The sequence below is a fragment of the Pelodiscus sinensis genome, chromosome 24, assembly GCF_049634645.1.
Source record: "Pelodiscus sinensis isolate JC-2024 chromosome 24, ASM4963464v1, whole genome shotgun sequence".
Taxonomy (NCBI): Eukaryota; Metazoa; Chordata; order Testudines; family Trionychidae; genus Pelodiscus; species Pelodiscus sinensis.
The window spans coordinates 12,917,482-12,937,152 of record NC_134734.1 but is presented as its reverse complement, the minus strand read 5'-3'; the positions used below and the strand labels follow the sequence as shown (position 1 = coordinate 12,937,152).

Here is a 19,671-nt window from a genome sequence, read left to right as displayed (position 1 = left end):
TAATCCCCTTGTCTTTTAGCCACTGCCAGGTGGACTGCGCTCCCAAGTGCCCTATCTTCTCATGCCCCCACTTAATTAATATGTCCTGGGTTTGAGTGCCAATTGTAATGGCATGGATCTGAGCAGCCTTGTCAGCTTGATTATTAAACTTCCAAGGCTCAGTGCCTATGCTGTGGGCATCCATATGTCCAATTTCAATGGATAGGTTTCCAGCATGTTGTGCTAGGTGTTCCTATATCTCTGCCCCCCAAATCAGGCGATTGTGCCTGCTCCATCCAGCAGCCTGCCGCTCCGGAGCCCAGACTACCAACCCGTTTGCTACAGCCCATGAGTCAGTGTGCTGGGTTTGCTCATTAAGGCTTCTAAAGTCCACTGTCAATCTCCAGGTATCATCTGGCTTTTGCACCAGCCAGATAGGGCTGTCACATTCTGCCTGCTGCTTTGCAACAATTCCTTCACTTTCTAGCTCATCGAGAATACCTTGGATTCCTCCTTTAGCATCAGGGGCCATTTTATACCGTTTCATTTGTACATTTTTCTTGGGAGGAGGAACAAAGAGAGGGCTTCTTTTTACCTGCCCATACACGTTCTCCTTTCCCTGATATAGTCCCTCCAATTGATTTAGTTGTGGGACTCCTGTAATACTGGCAATAGCTTTTCCAGTTGATCTTCCAGAGTGCAATTTAGCGGGTCTAGTAAAGACCAGCTATATGGAACATTGCGGGTGCCCTTCTTGACAATGGTACTCCTCATAACGCAAGAAGTAATGGAATTGAACAGGAATGTTTCTCCGATCAGACTCCCGCTGTGGAAATGGCGCCAAAGTTCGGATTAAGGTACTGTGACTCCTGCTACACAATTAATACACCTGGAGTTCTGTATCTTACTTCAAACTTCCACGTTAGTAGAGACATGGCCGTAGTAATTTACTTTGATCTGTTTTCACTTCACTTTAATCCCACTTTTTATGCTTAATGAAAACACTTGTTTATTATCAAATCCAGTGTAAATAATTGGTACCTGAGAGGAAACAACCACTGTGCATCTCTCTCTTTCATTGATAAAGAGAGTGAACTTATGAGCTTTCTCTGTGTAAAACATGTATACAAAATAAGAATGATTTAGGTCCCTTTTGAAGTTTGAACTTTTGGATTCTGGCAAGTCTCTGTACGTGAACTCTCCCAAAGCTGAGCTTGTTTGGTGTTTGTTATTTAGCTGGGGAGTTGTTATCCTCTCTGTGCCTTCTCTGGGGAAGGCCAGAGCATCTGGTCCAGCAGAACAGGGTAGAGGGGCACACCACATGATAGGCAGGTAAGCTCAGTGGCATGAACAGCACACTGGGTGACAACCCTGAGATGACCCCTGTGTTCCAACCTGTCACAGGAAGTGTCTCTGAAAATGGGAAATTCTGGGTGCACAGACATCTGCCCTGCACAGGAAGAAACAACAGCTGCAGGATGGTGACATGAGCACAAGATCCGAAGGGGAATTCCAGACACCTCCCATGGAACGGGATTGCCTGAGCACATTTCTCCTCCCACCTTCCCTCAGGGATAAATCAGGCCCCCGCGCCTGCAGACTGGCATTGCATGAGCGAAGGTTTCGGGCAGAGCAGCCTCCCACCTCCCTTCTTGTCATTCCGCTCTCTCTGCAGGTGAAAAACATGGTGAAGCTGCAACTGTGGCTCCTCGTCCTCGCTGGCCTCTCAGGAGCCATCGCCGAGACAGGTAGGGGCAGCGCTGGCTGTGCTGGGGGACAAGGCCTGGCTGGGCAGAGAATGACCCAGCTGAGCGTGGACTCCAGGGGTAACTGAATGGCTGCCTCACATTGCCAAGGACACTGGGCCCAGTCAGAAACACCCCAGCTGTGGCTACAGCCCTGCTCCGAGTCTGGTGCCAGGCTTCAGGGTGCGGTGCACTGGCCATTCTTAGGGATGGCAGCCGCGCCCTGTCCAGGTCCTGGTGGGAAGCATTGGTGGGGCTGTGTGCAGTGGGGGTGTGAGGGAGCCCTGTGCAAACACCTCCAGCTGGGGAGCCCCAGGTTTGCAGCACGTCTGGGTCACCAAATCTGGCTCCCCTGCAAAGCACCGCCAGCTCCCGCCATGTTCTCACAGACGGGATTGGTCGGGCTGGAGCCATCAGACCATTACATGAGATGCTCTAAAAAACTGGAGCCCTCTGATTGGCTGCGTGTCTTACTTGCCACCTCCCATGGCAGACGAACCAATCACAGATTCTACAGCCAGAGCTCCCTGGCATGACGACCCAAAGCCATCCTCACAGTGGGGGAGAGAGAAGAGAACAGGCCCCAGCAGCTCAGGACTCCTCTGCCGCCTCCCCTGCTGAGAGCCATTGGGGGATGGGATTATACCACTGACTTGGGCCATGATTGTCCCTTCCAGGGAAGGGCAGAAGGGTGTAAAATCCCCACGAGGCTCCCCCAGCCTGCCAGGGAAGGGGCATCCAGGTCTGGAGAGGGGGCTGCAGAGACCCAGGAGGAGCAAAAGTGGGGCGGGGCCTACACTGAGAGGAGAGATTGGGGGACAGTGTTAATTACTGGGCAGGGGATGGGCAGGCCTGGGGGGAGCTGCTGGGGCCATGTAGATTTAGGAGAGGGGATAGAATTGACTGTGACCCACACACAGGGATGGCAGGGCGGACAGACCAAAACGCAGGGTAACCCTTCCGCTAAAGCGCCTGATTTCGGGGCTGCAGCTCATAGATTTTGGTGTGTAGCTGTTGGCAGTCCTGCCTATGCCTGGGGGGCTTTGGACGATGTGTGTGTCCCTTGATGTGTCTGGCCTCTGCACGCCCTTTCCACACTCCTCCCTCTGCTAGTGAGGGGCAGGAAGTGAGCCCGGCTGGCTGCGTAGATTCCAAGACTCAATCGCCCTGATTAGCACAGGAGAGACCTGCCCCAGACTAAGTTTGAGAGCAGAGCTTTGAGAAAACTTCCACTCTTGATTTGAACATGGCTGGCAACGGAGGCTCCACTATGACCCTCGGGTCTCTGCTCCCCATGAGTGTGTTTCTTATAAACACATCCTGTCCCCGGGCATCTGCTCCCGTAGCCGAGTGGGAGGAGGCTGCCCGTTAGATGCAGTTTTCCAGTTAGTTTCACCAAAAATACAGGACCCACTCCCCCCAAAAAAAGTGCCAGGAAAATTTTCTGGGGAAAAAAAATGCAGGTACCACTTCTTGAGAGATGTCTGAAGCACCTCTGGAAATGCACCCCCAACCAATTCCTACTCTTCAGCTTCCTGCCCCAGCCCTGAGCTCCCTGAGCTCCCTCAACCTCCTCCTAAACCCTACAACCCTCCCACATTCTTAAACCCTCAGCTCCAGCCCTGAACCTCATCCTGTACATAAAAAATTTCCCCGTGGAGCTCACGCCCCCTCTCTCACCAGAATCCCCTGCCCCAGCTCAGAGCTCCTTTCTGGACCATGAACCCCTCATTTCAAATACCATCCCTGAGCTGACATCCCTGGCACAGAGTCCGTACACTCTCCTATGCTCCAACCCTCTGCTCTTGTAAGGAGCCGCCTCCCACACTCTGAACTTTCAGTCCCAGCCTGGAGCTCCCTTCTGTACCCCAAATCCTTCATGCCCAGCCCTGCCCTAGAGCCTGCACATGCTGCCAGAGCCCTCTCACCTCCCGCATCCCAACCTCCTGCCTTGGCCTGGTGAAAATGGGTGAGGCTGGGGAGAGGGAGCAACAGTGTGTGGGGACAGGGATAGAGTGAATGTGGGTGGGCCCTGGGGAAGGGCTGAGGTGGGGCAGGAAAAGGGAGTTTCAGTTTTCTGCAATTAGAAATGTGGGAATCCTGTCTTACAGAGCTGAGTACAGTCCCAGGGCTGGGAAGCAGGCGGAGGCCCAGGGCTGGAGTATCTAGCTGCTGGGGAACATTAGAAAGTTGCATTAATAAGAACCTGTTGGCATGATGAGATCTCAGCCGTTGCCTTTCACGTCCCCACACAGATCTCGAAGGACAAGTCTTTGTTTTTCCCAAGGAATCTGCTGATGCCCACGTGATCCTGAACATGAATCACAACGGTCCCCTTCAGAACTTCACTGTGTGTCTCAGATACTTTACAGACCTGACCCGGCCCTACAGCCTCTTCTCCTATGCGACCAGGACCAAGGACAATGAGATCCTCCTCTTCAAAGAGAAACCTGGGGTGCTCTCGCTGACTGTTGGGGGGAAATGGGTGGTCTTCACATTCCCAGAAAGCTCAGGCACAAGAAAAGGCTGGGAGCACGTCTGTGCCAGCTGGGAATCTGCCACCGGCATAGCCGAGCTCTGGGTGAACTGGAATCCCTTACCTAGGAAGGGGCTGCAGAAAGGCTACTCCATCAGCAACCAGGGTGTGATTGTCCTGGGGCAGGAGCAGGACTCCTTTGGGGGTGGGTTTGATGCCTCACAGTCATTTGTAGGGGAACTTACTGACGTGTATATGTGGGACCTGGCCACCGCGACGGACGCTGTGCGGGCTGCCAGCGCTGGTTCGCAGTTGTCTCCATCTGTCCTGAGCTGGGGCGCTTTGCAGTATCAGATTAAGGGCTATGTGGTATTGAAACCCCTGCTGAGACAAGGACCCTATTGAAATGGAGCCTGGCCTTAGGAACCAAGGTCTGACCATCTAAGTCCAGACTCCAGGGATGCACGGCAGAGATTAGCGCTGTATAGAGATTTGTGGCTTCCGAGCAAAACTAGCATTAACCTCTACTCTTGTGACTCCTCCCCTCTGGTGCTTGTGTCATTTGGGTATTTCCCTCTGTCCAAAACCTGGTCTGGCTTTGTATCCCAATAAATGAACTGATTTGCTTCCATGCAGCCTATGGTGTCGTGAGAATCCCAGCACAGTGGTGCAGTCTCAGAAAGTGAACCCAGCTTTTGTCCCGATCTGTCTGTGGGCTCTGAGACTTCTATTCTCTTCACATGCAAAGGAGTCAGCTCTTCCTTGGGAGAACCAACCCCGAAGATCCTGATCGATATTATACACCCTCACTGGTGTCTAACGACACAAACAGTCCTTGTTCCACAGCGAGATGGGACCCCTGGGGTACAACTTGGAGCTGGGATACGACTATGCCCCCTTAACTCTTCAGCCCAAGCTGTCTCTCACAATGCACGAGCAGCAACCCCCTACAGAAATTCTTATCACTCAGTATGATGGCAGGTGACACTCCAGACACAGCTAGAGCACATGAATGCTGCCTGAGCCTCTCACAAGAAATCACACAGAGAAAGACCCCAGTAAATCTCCCAGGCTCCTCGCCTGGCATTTCAGAACTGGTGGCTTCATTTGGCGTTGGCCATTACACTCTCAAGTTCAACAAAGTTCTTTCTGTTTGCCTTAACTCTAGAGCCCATAGGGACACAAGGAGCCACAGGCAAGTCACATCAACCATCACAAGAACAAGCTCCATTGTCTTGTATCAATTGTATTAAAGTTACCTGCAAAGATACGAAAGTCTCATAGTCCCAAAGCTCCTAGATAGATCCACGCCCCATGTCTCAGCACAGACAGATTCACAGCCTAGGTAGTGTGCGAGTCTGATGTCTCTCTCATGGATTGAGCATCAGGACGGGAATGGATTCCGCTGGAATTTGCCATAAGAAGCCCAGTTTGCCTATGTCATGTGGTTCGGCTTTTGGATATGAGAGGAGCCAGTAAAAACACCTCAGATCAACTCTTGTTAACTTTATTATGCACAGAATAATAAAGGAAAGCAGTGCAAGGTTACACAGGTTTGTTTCAATACACAGGATAGTTTGCACAGACAATAATGTGACACCTACACCTTGGACAATACCAAAGGGTATGTCTACACTAGAAAGTTAGTTCGAACTAACGGACGTTAGTTCGAACTAACTTTCCTATGCGCTACACTAGCGCTCCGCTAGTTCGAATTTGAATCGAACTAGCGGAGCGCTTAGTTCGAACTAGGTAAACCTCATTTTACGAGGACTAACGCCTAGTTCGAACTAGCTAGTTCGAACTAAGGGCTGTGTAGCCCTTTAGTTCGAACTAGTGGGAGGCTAGCCCTCCCCAGGTTTCCCTGGTGGCCACTCTGGCCAACACCAGGGAAACTCTATGCCCCCCTCCCGGCCCCGGACCTCTTAAAGGGGCACGGGCTGGCTACGGTGCCCGTGCCAGGTGCAAGCCTGCCAGCACCCAGCTAGCAGACCCTGCACCTGGCACGGCACAGAGCCACCCACCCGATGCCCCCCAGCCCACCCCCTCTTGCCGGGACCAGGCTGGCGGCTCCCGGGAGCTTGCCCTGGACCGCAAGAGGCGGGCACCTTCCTGGGCTAGTGCGGACATCGTGGACCTTGTCCACGATCTCCGCACTAGGCACAGGAAAGTGGCCGTCTAGGGCAGGAGAGCTGCCAGCCTGGCCACCCAGGACCAGGTGTGCATGAAAATCAAGGGGGTCCACTGAGACCCCCGACACTGAGCCCTGAGCTTACAATGGCCGTCCTGGGTCAGACCAAAGGTCCATCTAGCCCAGTAGCCTGTCTGCCCACAGCGGCCAACCCTAGGGACCCTGGAGGGGATGGACCGAAGACAATGACCAAGCCATTTGTCTCGTGCCATCCCTCTCCAGCCTTCCACAAACTTTGGGCAGGGACACCACTCCTACCCTCTGGCTAATAGGACTCCATGGACCCAACCTCCATGACTTGATCTCACTTCCCTTTAAACTCTGTTCTAGTTGTAGCCTTCACAGCCTCCTGCAGCAAGGAGTTCCACAGGTTAACTATTTGCTTTGTCAAGAACAACTTTCTCTTACTAGTTTCAAGCCTGCTACCCATTCCTTTCCTTTGGTGTCCTCTAGTCCTTCTTTATGGGATCTCAGGAAGAACTTTTCTGAATGCACCCTCTCCACCCAACCCCTGCTTTTACAGACTTCTATCCTGTCCCCCCTCCGTTTCCTCTTTTCTAAGCTGAACAGTCCCAGTCTCTGTAGCCTCTCTTCATCTGGGACCTGTTCCCAACCCCTGATCATGTTAGTTGCCCTCCCCTCTCCCAGCCTTTCTCTTCCCCTCTCCCACCTCCTTTTCCCAGTCTCCCCCAGTTTTTTTCAATAAAGACAGAGTCAATGTTGGAAGAAACGTTATCTTTATTTTGTACATCAAGAAGAAGGGGGGCTAGGGAAGGGCAAGTGGAAGGAGGTGAGGGAGGAATGGGGTACGAGCCCCCGATGGGGAGGACTGGGCTGGCTCTGCGGGCTTCTGGGGGTGGAAGCTCTCCTGCAGCCCCCCAATTACTCCCTCTCCCCAGATGGCAGCCTGCGGCAAGTGCAGCCGGGCTGATGGCCGAGTGGTGTGATGTGCCCAGTGTGGGCACTCAGGGCACTCCAAGCCAGAACTTCTTTGCAAGCGGGGCACCCCTTAGAACTGTGTGTCCGGGGTGGGGGTCGGGACCCTTTAAGCGCAGCCCTCGGCTAGCCTGAGACAGTATCTCCATGCTCTAAGTCCTCCTTTTATGCCCTGCCGGCACTGCTTCCGGCCATCCTTAAGCCCTGTTCAGAGTCCACTCAATGTGGACTTACTAGTTCGAACTAGCAAAACGCTAGTTCGAACTAGTTTTTAGTTCTAGATGCGTTAGTTCGAACTAGCTTAGTTCGAATTAACTAATTCGAACTAAGTTAGTTCGAACTAGCGCTGTAGTGTAGACGTACCCAAAGGTACTGTATTTTAAGGCTAGAGATATACAAGTACTTATTTCTAGACAGTTCCATCACTAAGGGTACGTCTACACTACAACGTTAAACGAACTAACTTAGTTTGAATTAGTTAATTCGAATGGATCCAGACTAAAAAACTAGTTCGAATTAGTGTTTTGCTAATTCGAACTAGCATGTCCACATTAAGTGGACCCTGAACCAGGCTTAAGGATGTCCGAAAGCAGTGCCGGCAGGGCATCAGAGGAGGACTTAGAGCGTGGAGCTGCTGTCTCAGGCTAGCCGAGGGCTGTGCTTAGAGGGACCTGACCCCCACCACGGACAGACAGTTCTCAGGGGTGCCCCGCTTGCAAAGCAGTCCTGGCTTGGATTGACCGGACTACCCACACTGGGCACATCACACCACTCAGCCATCAGCCCAGCTGCACTTGCTGCAGGAAGCCATCTGGGGAGAGGGGGCAATTGGAGGGCTCCAGGAGAGCTTCCACACCCAGAAGCCCGCAGAGCCAGCCCAGTCCTCCCCATCGGGGGCTCGTGCCCCATTCCTCCCTCACCTCCTTCCACTTACCCTTCCCTAGCCCCTTTTCTTGATGTACAAAATAAAGATAACGTGTCTTCCAAAATGGAATCTGTCTTTATTGAACAAAACTGGGGGAAACTGGGAAAAGGAGGTGGGAGAGGGGAAGAGACAGGCTGGGAGGGGGAGGGCAACTACAATGATCAGGGGTTGGGAACAGGTCCCATATGAAGAGAGGCTAAAGAGACTGGGACTTTTCAGCTTAGAAAAGAGGAGACGGAGGGGGGACAGGATAGAGGTCTCTAAAAGCATGAGTGGGGTGGAGAGGGTGCATACAGAAAAGTTCTTCATTAGTTCCCATAAAGAAGGACTAGAGGACACCAAAGGAAAGGAATGGGTAGCAGGCTTCAAACTAGTAACAGAAAGTTGTTCTTCACAAAGCAAAGAGTCAACCTGTGGAACTCCTTGCTGCAGGAGGCTGTGAAGGCTACAACTAGAACAGAGTTTAAAGGGAAGTGAGATCAAGTCATGGAGGCTGGGTCCATGGAGTGGTATTAGCCAGGGGGTAGGAGTGGTGTCCCTGCCCAAGGTTTGTGGAAGGCTGGAGAGGGATGGCACGAGACAAATGGCTTGGTCACTGTCTTCAGTCCATCCCCTCCAGGGTCCCTAGGGTTGGCCGCTGTCGGCAGACAGGCTACTGGGCTAGATGGACCTTTGGTCTGACCCAGGATGGCCATTGTAAGCTCAGGGCTCAGGGTCGGGGGTCTCAGTGGACCCCCTTGATTCTCTTGCACACCTGCTCCTGGGTGGCCAAGTTGGCAGCTCTCCTGCCCTAGCCGGCCACTTTCCTGTGCCTAGTGCGGAGATCGTGGACGAGGTCCACGATGTCCGCACTAGCCCAGGTGGGTGCCTGCCTCTTGCGGTCCCGGGCAAGCTCCCGGGAGCCACCAGCCTGGTCCTGGGAAGAGGGGGAGGGCTGGGGGGCATCGGGTGGGTGGCTCGATCTGTGCCAGGTGCAGGGTCTACTGGCTGGGTGCTGGCAGGCTTGCACCTGGCATGGGCACCGTAGCCAGCCCGTGGCCCTTTAAGGGCTCCGGGGCCGGGAGGGGGGCAGAAGAGTTTCCCTGGTGTTGGCCAGAGTGGCCACCAGGGAAAGCTGGGGAGGGCTAGCCTCCCACTAGTTCGAATTAAGGGGCTACACAGCCCTTAATTCGAACTAGTAAGTTCGAACTAGGCTTAATCCTTGTGGAATGAGGATTACCTAGTTCGAACTAAGCGCTCTGTTAGTTCGAATTAAATTCGAACTAGCGGAGCGCTAGTGTAGCGCCTATGAAAGTTAGTTCGAACTAACGTCCGTTAGTTCGAACTAACTTTGTAGTGTAGACATACCCTAAGACCCTTACTATTATCAGATGATTGTCAGACGGGAAGTTGTGGCCTTGTTTCCCCCCACACAGAGGCGTCCACAATACATCAGTTGGTAGGAACAGGCTCAGATTCTACTTGCGAGTAAGGTAATAGGGACCCCTTACGATTGTCAGATGATTGTCAGACGGGAGGTTGTGGCCTCGCTGTTTCCCCACATGTAGAGGTGTCCATAATGCATCAGTTGGTAGAAACTGGCACAGCTTTTAGTTGCAACAAGTAAGGTAGTAGGGACCCCTTACTGAATCCCTCCCACCAATTACCTTTTCTACACCTACTTTTATAGCAAAGCGAGACTTGACTTGGTTGTTCTAGTAAAATCTACCAATTAATTATGTATTGTATCTGCCCCTCTTTTGTACACATCCTGCTAATCAAACTAGACTATAGTTAATTGATAGTTTTATGTCCGCATCAGTGATTTTTGCTCATTAGCATTGTTATGTACTAGTACCAGGTTACTCCCAATGTTCTTGGCAGGGTTTCTCTATCCCAATACTCCCAGCGCACTATTGTTTAACGCACTCCTGACTTTCACAGGTCAACCTTCAGCCTGACCCACATACACAGAGCTTGAATCAGGCCAAGTTTGCTTTGTTAGAAGCCTGTCTTTGGTGAAGGCAGCCATCGCTAGTGCGGTTCATGCAGGGCTGGAAACTGCAGATGCTATTATTCTGGTCAAGACGGGGTTGCCCAGGCTCCCCTACAGCCTGGGCACACACTTTGTACAATGAGAGTCTGTCTGTACCGACATTCTGTGCTTGCCCATGAAAGTGACCATCCCGCCAATCAAGCTGCAGAACCACCTGTTCCCACCCACACCAAACAGGAGCAGCCCAGGTAAGCGTTCCACACCTAATCTCCTGCCTCAGCCCTGAGCCCTCCCCACCACCCTACCTCCCTCCTGTGAGCAACAGACGGGGCCAGTTGCAAAGCTGATTGAGGTTGGCACTGATTGACTAAGCAGAAGAGGCCGAGAGAGGCAACCAGAGATTGTCAGAAATGAGACATCCGGGAAGGGAGCAGCAGCATTCTCAGATTGGAGCCTAGAGGTTGCTGAGGTCCCAGCAGTCCTGGTGGCCATGATCTGATGTTTTCTCAGGACCCTTGGTGTGCTTTCCATGATTCCTAAATTGTTCAGCCCTGGCCTGTGTGTAGGGAAAAAGCTCCCTAAAGACCAGAGGCAAATGGCTTGCACAAGGCAGAGGTGAGTTCTGGCAAAGGGCTCCCCAAAGGAATAACTAAAGGGGTGTGACCAGCCATCAGCATCCCATCCTCGGGTCCAATCAGAGATGGATTATGATTCCTCTTGATACAGATCTGCTAATCTACTGCTTTGGCAATCACTCAGCTAAGCCTGGCCTTGGGAATCTCAAACTTTGGCTTTTTACAGCTCAAACTCCATAGACAAAAAATTTGGATTTTCATCATCATCATCATCCTCAACAACCATGGGCTCAATGTTTATTGGTGTCTAAAGCCTCCCTCACTATTTCCTTCCATCTTTCCCTGTCCAGTGTGGAATGGCTAAATTTCTGTAGACTAGCTCTGCACCAATCTACTATATCACCTAACCATTCTCAGTGGGGTTCACCTCTCCTATTCGGACCATCCATTATGTTGAATATTTTGCTCCTGCTTATTCCCATTGTACATTTACACAGCAGTGTGATTTTGGGTCCCAGTGACTGTGATGGGGGACATTGTCCTTTGGGACATTGTCCTCTTTGAATGGAAATATCATTTTGAATATTAATATGTAAAACTCAAACATGCTTTCTGCAAAACAGGTCAAGTAGCATAAGCATCCCTCAGTGTGTATATTCTATTTGGGAGTGTGCGTGTTTCTTGTACTTGAATCTAGAAATATGAAGTGCAAACCTGCTTATTTGGAGTGAGAGCCATTAGCCATACTTCAGGTCTTAATGGCCCCATACTCAAGGCAACGATCTGTGAATGGCTTTTTTTTTGACCAAATTGTGGTTGGTCCTACAAAGACATGTGATCATGCCACCTGCTGCTGAAATCCTTCTTGAAACTCATATTTTCCCCTGGAGAGGGGGAGAGAAAGCAAAGGGTTCTTCCCCTGGGGAAATTCTGTTTAAAGAATGGGAAGCCATCACCACCATCTTCAGATTTGTTTCTTTTGCCTTAGACCACATGTTCACTTCCGGATGATCAACACTGCAGTTGATCTTCCAAAGTGTGATTTAGTGGGTTCACTAAAGACCAGCTACATCGAACACTGTGGGTGCCTCTGTTGACAATGGTACTCCTCACATCCCGAGCAGCAATGGAATTCAACGGGAGCATTTACTCTCATCAGACTCCTGCTGTGGAGTTGGCGTTAAAGTTCAAATTAAGGTATTTTGACTCCTGCTACACAATTAACACAGCTGGAGTTGTGTACCTTACTTCAACTTCTGCTTTCATAGAGACATGGCCTTAGTAACTTATTTTGATCTGTTTTTGCTTCACTTACCTCCCACTTTTTGTGCTTAATGAAAACACTTGTTTATTATCAAATCCAGTGTAAATATTTGTTACCTGAGAGGGAACAACCACTGTGCATCTCTCTCTTTCATTGATAAAGAGAGTGAACTTATGAGCTTTCTCTGTATAAAATATTTACACAAAATAAGAAGGATTTAGGTCCCTTTTGTGGACTGTACTATTGGATTCTGGCAAGTCTCTGTAGCTGAACTCTACCAGAGTTGAGCTGGTTTGGTGTTTGTTATTTAGCTGGGGAGTTGTTATCCCACCTGTGTGCCTTGTCTGGGGAAGACCAGAACATCTGTCTCAGCACAACAAGGTGGAAGGGCACCCCAGAGGGTAGGCAGGCTAGCTCAGTGGCATGATCAGCACACTGGGTGACAAATCTGAGTGGACCCCTGTGATCCAAACTGTCACAGATAGTGTATCTGCAAAAGTGCTGTTCTTGGTACACAGACATCTGCCCTGCATAAGACGAAACAACAGCTGCAGGATGGTGACATGAGCACCAGATCCAAAGGGGAATTCCAGACTCCACCTCTGGGACAGGATTGGTTGAAGACATTTTTCCTCCCACCTCCCCTTAGGGATAAATCAGGTCCCCGTGCCTGCAGACTGGCATTGCCTGGGCGCAGGATTTGGGCAGAGCAGCCTCCCACCTCCCTTCTCTGTTTTCTGGTCTCTTTTCAGGTGAAAAACATGGTGAAGCTGCAACTGTGGCTCCTCGTCCTCGCTGGCCTCTCAGGAGCCATCGCCCAGACAGGTAGGGGCAGTGCTGGCTGCACCGGCAGACAAGGCCTGGCTGGGCAGAGAATGACCCAGCTGAGCGTGGGCTCCAGGGGGTAACTGAATGGCTGCCTCACATTGCCAAGGACACTGGGCCCAGGGTATGTCTACACTACCCTCCTAGTTCGAACTAGGAGGGTAATGTATGCATACCGCACTTGCTAATGAAGCCCGGGATTTGAATTTCCCGGGCTTCATTAGCATAAGCGGGGAGCCGCCATTTTTAAATCCCCGCTGCTTCGAACCCCGTGTAGCGCGGCTACACGGGGCTCGAACTAGGTAGTTCGGACTAGGGTGCCTATTCCGAACTACCGGTACACCTCGTTTCACGAGGAGTACCGGTAGTTCGGAATAGGACCCTAGTCCGAACTACCTAGTTCGAGCCCCGTGTAGCCGCGCTACACGGGGTTCGAAGCAGCGGGGATTTAAAAATGGCGGCTCCCCGCTTATGCTAATGAAGCCCGGGAAATTCAAATCCCGGGCTTCATTAGCAAGTGCGGTATGCATACATTACCCCGCTAGTTCGAACTAGCGGGGTAGTGTAGACATACCCCCCGTCAGAAACACCTGACTGTGGCTGCAGCCCTTTCCTGAGCCTGCTGTGTCACTCAGGTGTGGTGCATTGGGTTTTCCTAGGGGCGGCAGTGCCTGGTGGGGAGCATTGGTGGGGCTGTGTGCAGTGGGGGTGTGAGGGAGCCCTGTGCAAACACCTCTGGCTGGAGAGCTGCAGGCTCGCAGCACGTCTAGGTCACCAAATCTGGCTCCTCTGCGCAGCGCCACCAGCTCCCGCCATGTTCTCACAGATGGGATTGCTTGCGATGGAGATGTTGGCCCATTACACAAGATGCTCTAAAAATATCTGAGCTCTCTGATTGGCTGTGTGTCCCACTTGCCCACATCCTGCGGCAGATGGACCAATCACAGCTTCTGCAGCCAGAGCTCCCCGCCATGACGACACAAAGTCATCCTCACAGTGGGGGAGGTAGGAAGGGAACAGGCCAAAGCAGCTCAGGGAGGGGTGGGAGTATACCCCCTCCCCTCCTGGGAGCTATGAGGGGTGGGATTATACCACTGATTTGGTTCACTGGTGTCCCTTCTGGGGAGGGGCCAGAAGAGAGTGAAAATTCCCTTGAGGTACCCCCCCGCCTGTCTGGAGAGGGGGCTGAAGAGACCCAGGAGGAGCAAAAGGGTGGCGGGGCCTGCATTGAGAGGAGAGATTGGGGGTCAGAGTTGTTTACTGGGCAGGGGATGGGCAGGTCTGGGGGGAGCTGCAGGGGCCAAGTTCAAGAGACAGAAGGGATAGAATTGACTGTGACCCATACACAGGGATGGAGGGGTGGGCAGATCAAAAATGCAGGGTAACCCATCCACTAAAGCACCTAATTTCAGGGCTGCAGTTCATGGTTTCTGGTGTGTGGAAGTTGGCAGTCCTGCCTAAGGCTGGGGGGTTTGGATGACATCTCCCGGACTATGTGTGTGTCCCTGGTGTGTCTGGCCTCTTCACAGCCTTTCTACACTCCTCCCTCTGCTAGTGAGCCAGGCTGGCTGCGTGGATTCCAAGACCCAATTGCTCCAATTTGCACAGGCCAGAGACCTGCCCCACACAAATTTTGAGAACAGAGCCTTGAGAAAACTTCCACTCTTGATTTAAACACGGCCAGCAATGGAGGTTCCACTATGCCCATTGGGTGTCTGCTCTCGGGTTGCTGCTCTTGAGTGTGTTTCTTATAGACATGTCCCTGCCCCCGGATTGTTTGCTTCAGCAGTCGATTGGGAGGAGGCTGCCCATGAAATGCAGTTAGAGTTGCCAGATAGACTCATCAAAAATACTGGACCCCCACCCAAAAAAAGTGCCAGGAAAATTTTGTTGAGAGAGAGAAAAAAAAAAAAGCAAATAAGCTGGGCCACAGAAATGCTGTTGTGGCTCCTTTAAGAACTACAGCCACTTTCCCCGCCATGTGTCCGCCAGGAAAAATACCGGACATTTTCGATTTCTTTACTGGACAGAAGGTACAAATACCGGAAATACTGGACTGTTTAGTACTGGACACCTGGCAACCCGACATGAAGTGGCTGGGAGAAAGGGTGGGGGAGCAGGGCTTTGGGGAAAAGCACACTGGGATGTGGCAGGCATTACCTTTGACCCAGGGGCCTATGAGGGTGAGGGAGGAGAGACCTGGCTACACCCCTAGACAGGTGCAGTGACCCAGGACAGAGCAGCTTAGGCAGAGATAAGCGTGGGCCCAGGCCTGAAACTACAAGAGGCGCACTGAAAGATTTCCTGACAGTTGGACTGCCAGGCATCCAATTTTCAACTGAGGACACTGGTGGCTCCGGTTAACACGGCCAACTGGCCCGTTAAGTGTTCTGTCTGCAGCAGGGAAGCCACCAGTGTGTCTGGCTCATAGGCAGAGGTGCAGGCACGTGGCTCTCTGTGCTGCCTCCCCTGTAGGCACTCACCTGCCCCAATTCCAGCTCCTGTGCCTCCTTTGGCTGGGACCCACAGCCAGTAGGTCTGACAGAGGTGGGGCCTGCAGGTGGGGGCAGCACACAGAGCCACTTGGCTGCACCTCTGCCTAGAGGCTGGATGGAGAAGTTACCACTTCTTGGGAGATGTCTGAGGTAAGCACCTCTGGAGCCTATCCCCAAATCCCTTCCTACTCCTCAGTCACCTGCCCCAGCCCTGAGCCGCCTCCCTCACCCAATCCCCTACCAGGGCCTGAAACCCTCCCATCCTGGAGCCCGTACCCCCTCCCTCACCACAATCCTCTGTCCCAGCCCAGAGCTCCTTTCTGGACCCTGAACCCTGGAATACCATCCCTGAGTTGACATCCCCAGCACACAGAGCCCGTACCCTCTCCTATGCTCCAACCCCCTGTCCCAACACGGAGCCCCATCCTATGCTCTGAACCTTCAGTTTCAGCCTGGAGCTCCCTTCTGTAGCCCAAACTCCTCATGCCCAGCCCCACCCCAGAGCCCGCACATGAAGCCAGAACCTGCCTGCCCTCCCGCATCCCAGCCCCCTGCCTCATCCTGGTGAAAATGAGTGAGGGTGGGGAAGAGGGACAACGGTGTGTATGAGGAATTAAGTGAATGTGGGTGGTACTTAGAGAAGGGCTGAGGCAGGGGTAGGGAAGGGGTGTTCAGTTCTCTGCATTTAGAAATTTGGGAATCCTGTCTGACAGAGCTGAGTACAGTCCCAGGGTTGGGAAGCAAGGGGAGGCCCAGGGTTGGAGTACCAGCTACTGGAAGACATTAGAAAGAATTGCATTAATAAGAACCTGTTGGTATGATGAGATTTCTGCCGTTACCTTTCACGTCTCCACACAGATCTCCAAGGGCAGGTGTTTGTTTTTCCCAAGGAATCTGCTGATGCCCACGTTGTCCTGAAGATGAATCACAACGGTCCTCTGCAGAACTTCACCGTGTGTTTCAGATACTTCACGGACCTGACCCGGCCCTACAGCCTCTTCTCCTATGCGACCAGAGCCAAGGACAACGAGATCCTCCTCTTCAAAGAGAAACCAGGATTGATCTCGCTATTTGTTGGGGGGGAACAGGTGGTCTTTACATGCCCAGAAAACACTGGCACAAGAAGAGGCTGGGAGCACGTCTGTGCCAGCTGGGAATCTGCCACCGGCATAGCCGAGCTCTGGGTGAACTGGAATCCCTTACCTAGGAAGGGGCTGCAGAAAGGCTACTCTGTCAGCAACCAGGGTGTGATTGTCCTGGGGCAAGAGCAGGACTCTGTTGGGGGTGGGTTTGATGCCAAGCAGTCATTTGTAGGGGAACTTACTGACGTGTATATGTGGGAACTGGCCACCGCAACAAAAGCCATGCGGGCTGCCAGCGGTGATTTGCGTTTGCCCCCTTCCCTCTTGAGCTGGAGCGCTTTGCAGTATGAGATTAAGGGCTATGTGGTATTGAAACCCCTGCTGAGATAAGGGCCCTATTAAAATGAGGTCTGGCCTTGAAAACCGGGACCTGGCCATCTGGCTCTAAACTCTAGGGCTGCGTCTAGAATGACAAGTTTTTCCGCAAAGGCAGCCACTTTTGCGGAATAACTTGCCAGCTGTCTACACTGGACGCTTTGAATTTGCGCAAGAACACTGATGATCTCATGTAAGATTGTCAGTGTTCTTCCACAAATACAATGACTCTCCTGTTCGGGAAAAAGCCCTCTTGCGCAAATGCTTTTGCGCAAGAGGGCCAGTGTAGACAACTGAGAACCGTTTTGTCCAAAAATCCCCGATGGTGAAAATGGTGATCGGGGCTTTTTTGTGCAAAACTACATCTAGATTGGCATGGACGCTTTTCCACAAAAAGTGCTTTTGCGCAAAAGTGTTCTTGCTGATCTAGACGCTCTTTTCCACAAATGCTTTTCCCTGAAAAACTTTTCCGTTAAAAGCATTTGCAGAAAATTATTCCAGTCTAGACGCAGCCTAGGGGTGCATGGCAGAGATTAGGGGTGCATATAGACTTGTGGCTTCTGAGCAAAACTAGCATTAACCTCTACTGTTGTGACTCCTCCCCCTGGTGCTTGTGTCATTTGGGGTATTTCCCTCTGTCCAAAGCCTGGTCTGACTTTGTATCCCAATAAATGAACTGATTTGCTGCCCTGCAGTCTGTGGTGTAGTGAGAAACCCAGCACAATCCCAGTGAGTGCAGTCTCAGAAAGGGAACTCAGCTTGTGTCCTATTTTGTCTGTGGCTGTCAGAGTTCTAGGCTTGTAACGTTCAGAAAAGTCAGCCCTTTCTTGGGAGAAACAACCAAGAGGATCCTGTTCCATATCAAACACACTCACTGGAATGACATGGTCCCCATTCCACAGTGAGACAGGACCCAGGGGGTACAACTTGGAAGTAGGGTTCTGCTGTGCCTCCTTATCTCTTCAGCCCGAGTTGTCTCTCACAATGCATAAGCAACAACCCTCTACAGGCACTGTTATCACTCAGTGTGACAGCAGGCGATGCTCCAGACACAGCTAGATCATATGAATGCTCTCTGATCCTCTCACAAATCACATAGAGAAAGGCTCTAGTAAATCTCTCAAGCTGCAAGACTGGCAGCTCAGAACTGTGCTGTGTTGTCCTGCTCAGAAGCCTAACCAATGTAAGATCATTACCGCGCCTGTCCTTCCCTCAATGTGGAGAGGGCAAACACCCACCTTTGAACCGGAGCTTAGATTTCCCAGGCACTTCAATCAAAACTCAGTTGTAGAGTTGAGTCACAGGCGGAGTGATCCCCCGTTGTGGGTGCCTCTCTTACAACATTGTCAAACCCTTGTTTCCATTTCCCCTGCTGACTAATGGTCACCTAGCACTCATAGGAGTGGATCAACCCTTAGTAGTAGAGACTCTCAAGCTTACAAAGTCTTTCAGTAATAATCACACAGATCACAGTTATAACTTTAAATACATACTCATACTTGGACTGACCGATGGGTTTTAGCTGCTCACCACCTTTCAAATGCTGTTTTACAGGGCAGGCTTTGTATGAAATAGACCATAACTCTACGACAAAGGTGAATATTAGGGCTCCAGAGTACAGCATGAGGTACAGGGTGCCACACCGAGCCTGTGCCAGGAATGATCCCTTTTTCTCCATAAAATCCCTTAGCCTCATGTGAAGTCCCTTGGCCTCCAAATTCACTTTTTGGAGCCAGTCATACCTAGAATTCTAGTGCCGTTATTGGTAATGACGGTTCATGGAAGGGAACATGACGGAAGGGAAACATGGTTGGCTCTGGATACCCTGCTGCAGTTTGGCTACAATCCTGGCACAAGTCAGTCACCTTCTCTTCCACACACCGCTCTGTGGTTTTGCCTTTATTTGAAGACTAGTGTAGGACATCGTCATGGGATTGTCTTATATCTATTGTATTAAAGTTACCAACAATTATATGAGAGTCCCATCACCCACCGCTCCTAGATAGATCCATGCCCCACTTTGAACCACAGACAGACTCACTGTCTAAGTAGTGTGCGAGTCTTACATCTCTTGCTCATGGACTGAGCATCAGGATGGGAACGGTTCCTGCTGGAATCTGCCATAGGAAGCCCAGTTAGCCTTGGCACCCGCTTTGTACAATGGGAGTCTGTCTGTACCAACATTCTGCACTTGCTCATGAAAGTGACCATCCTACCAGTCAAGCTGCAGAGCTTCCTGTTCCCTCCCCCCACACCAAACAGGAGCTGCTCCAGGTAAGATTGCTCACACCCAATATCCTACCTCAGCCCTGAGCCCTCCCCCCACTCCTAGCTCCAGCCTGTGAGCAACAGACGGGACCAGCTGCAAAGCTGATTGAGGTTGGCACTGATTGGATAAGCAGAAGAGGCCGACAGACACAACCAGAGATTGTCAGAAATGAGACATCAGGGAAGGGGGCAGCAGCATTAGAACATAAGAACATAAGAATGGCCATACTAGGTCAGACCAAAGGTCCATCCAGCCCAGTACCCTGTCTGCCAACAGTGGCCAATGCCAAGTGTCCCAGAGGGAGTGAATTGAACAGGTAATGATCAAGTGATCTCTCTCCTGCCCTCCATCTCCAGCCTCGGACAAACAGAGGCTAGGGACACCATTCCTTACCCATCCTGGCTAATAGCCATTAATGGACTTAACCTCCATGAATTTATCTAGTTCTCCTTTAAACCCTGGTATAGTCCTAGCCTCACAACCTCCTCAGGCAAGGAGTTCCACAGATTGACTATGCGCTACGTGAAGAACTTCCTTTTATTTGTTTTAAACCTGCTGC

At 51.5% G+C, this 19,671-nt stretch overlaps 2 protein-coding genes across 2 annotated transcripts; both read left to right on the top strand.

The window, feature by feature from the left end:
* Window positions 1-1,566: 1,566 nt before the first annotated feature.
* LOC102456767 (C-reactive protein-like) lies at window positions 1,567-5,818 on the top strand. Its single transcript, XM_075907928.1, has 2 exons — window positions 1,567-1,727; window positions 3,980-5,818. The coding sequence occupies exons 1-2, from the start codon at window positions 1,664-1,666 to the stop codon at window positions 4,603-4,605; spliced, it is 690 nt and encodes a 229-aa protein (XP_075764043.1). The 5' UTR covers window positions 1,567-1,663; the 3' UTR covers window positions 4,606-5,818.
* Window positions 5,819-11,647: 5,829 nt separating this feature from the next.
* On the top strand, window positions 11,648-17,781 carry LOC102456520 (serum amyloid P-component-like). The gene is made up of 2 exons (XM_025180786.2): window positions 11,648-12,891; window positions 16,245-17,781. The coding sequence occupies exons 1-2, from the start codon at window positions 12,630-12,632 to the stop codon at window positions 16,856-16,858; spliced, it is 876 nt and encodes a 291-aa protein (XP_025036571.2). The 5' UTR covers window positions 11,648-12,629; the 3' UTR covers window positions 16,859-17,781.
* Window positions 17,782-19,671: the final 1,890 nt, after the last annotated feature.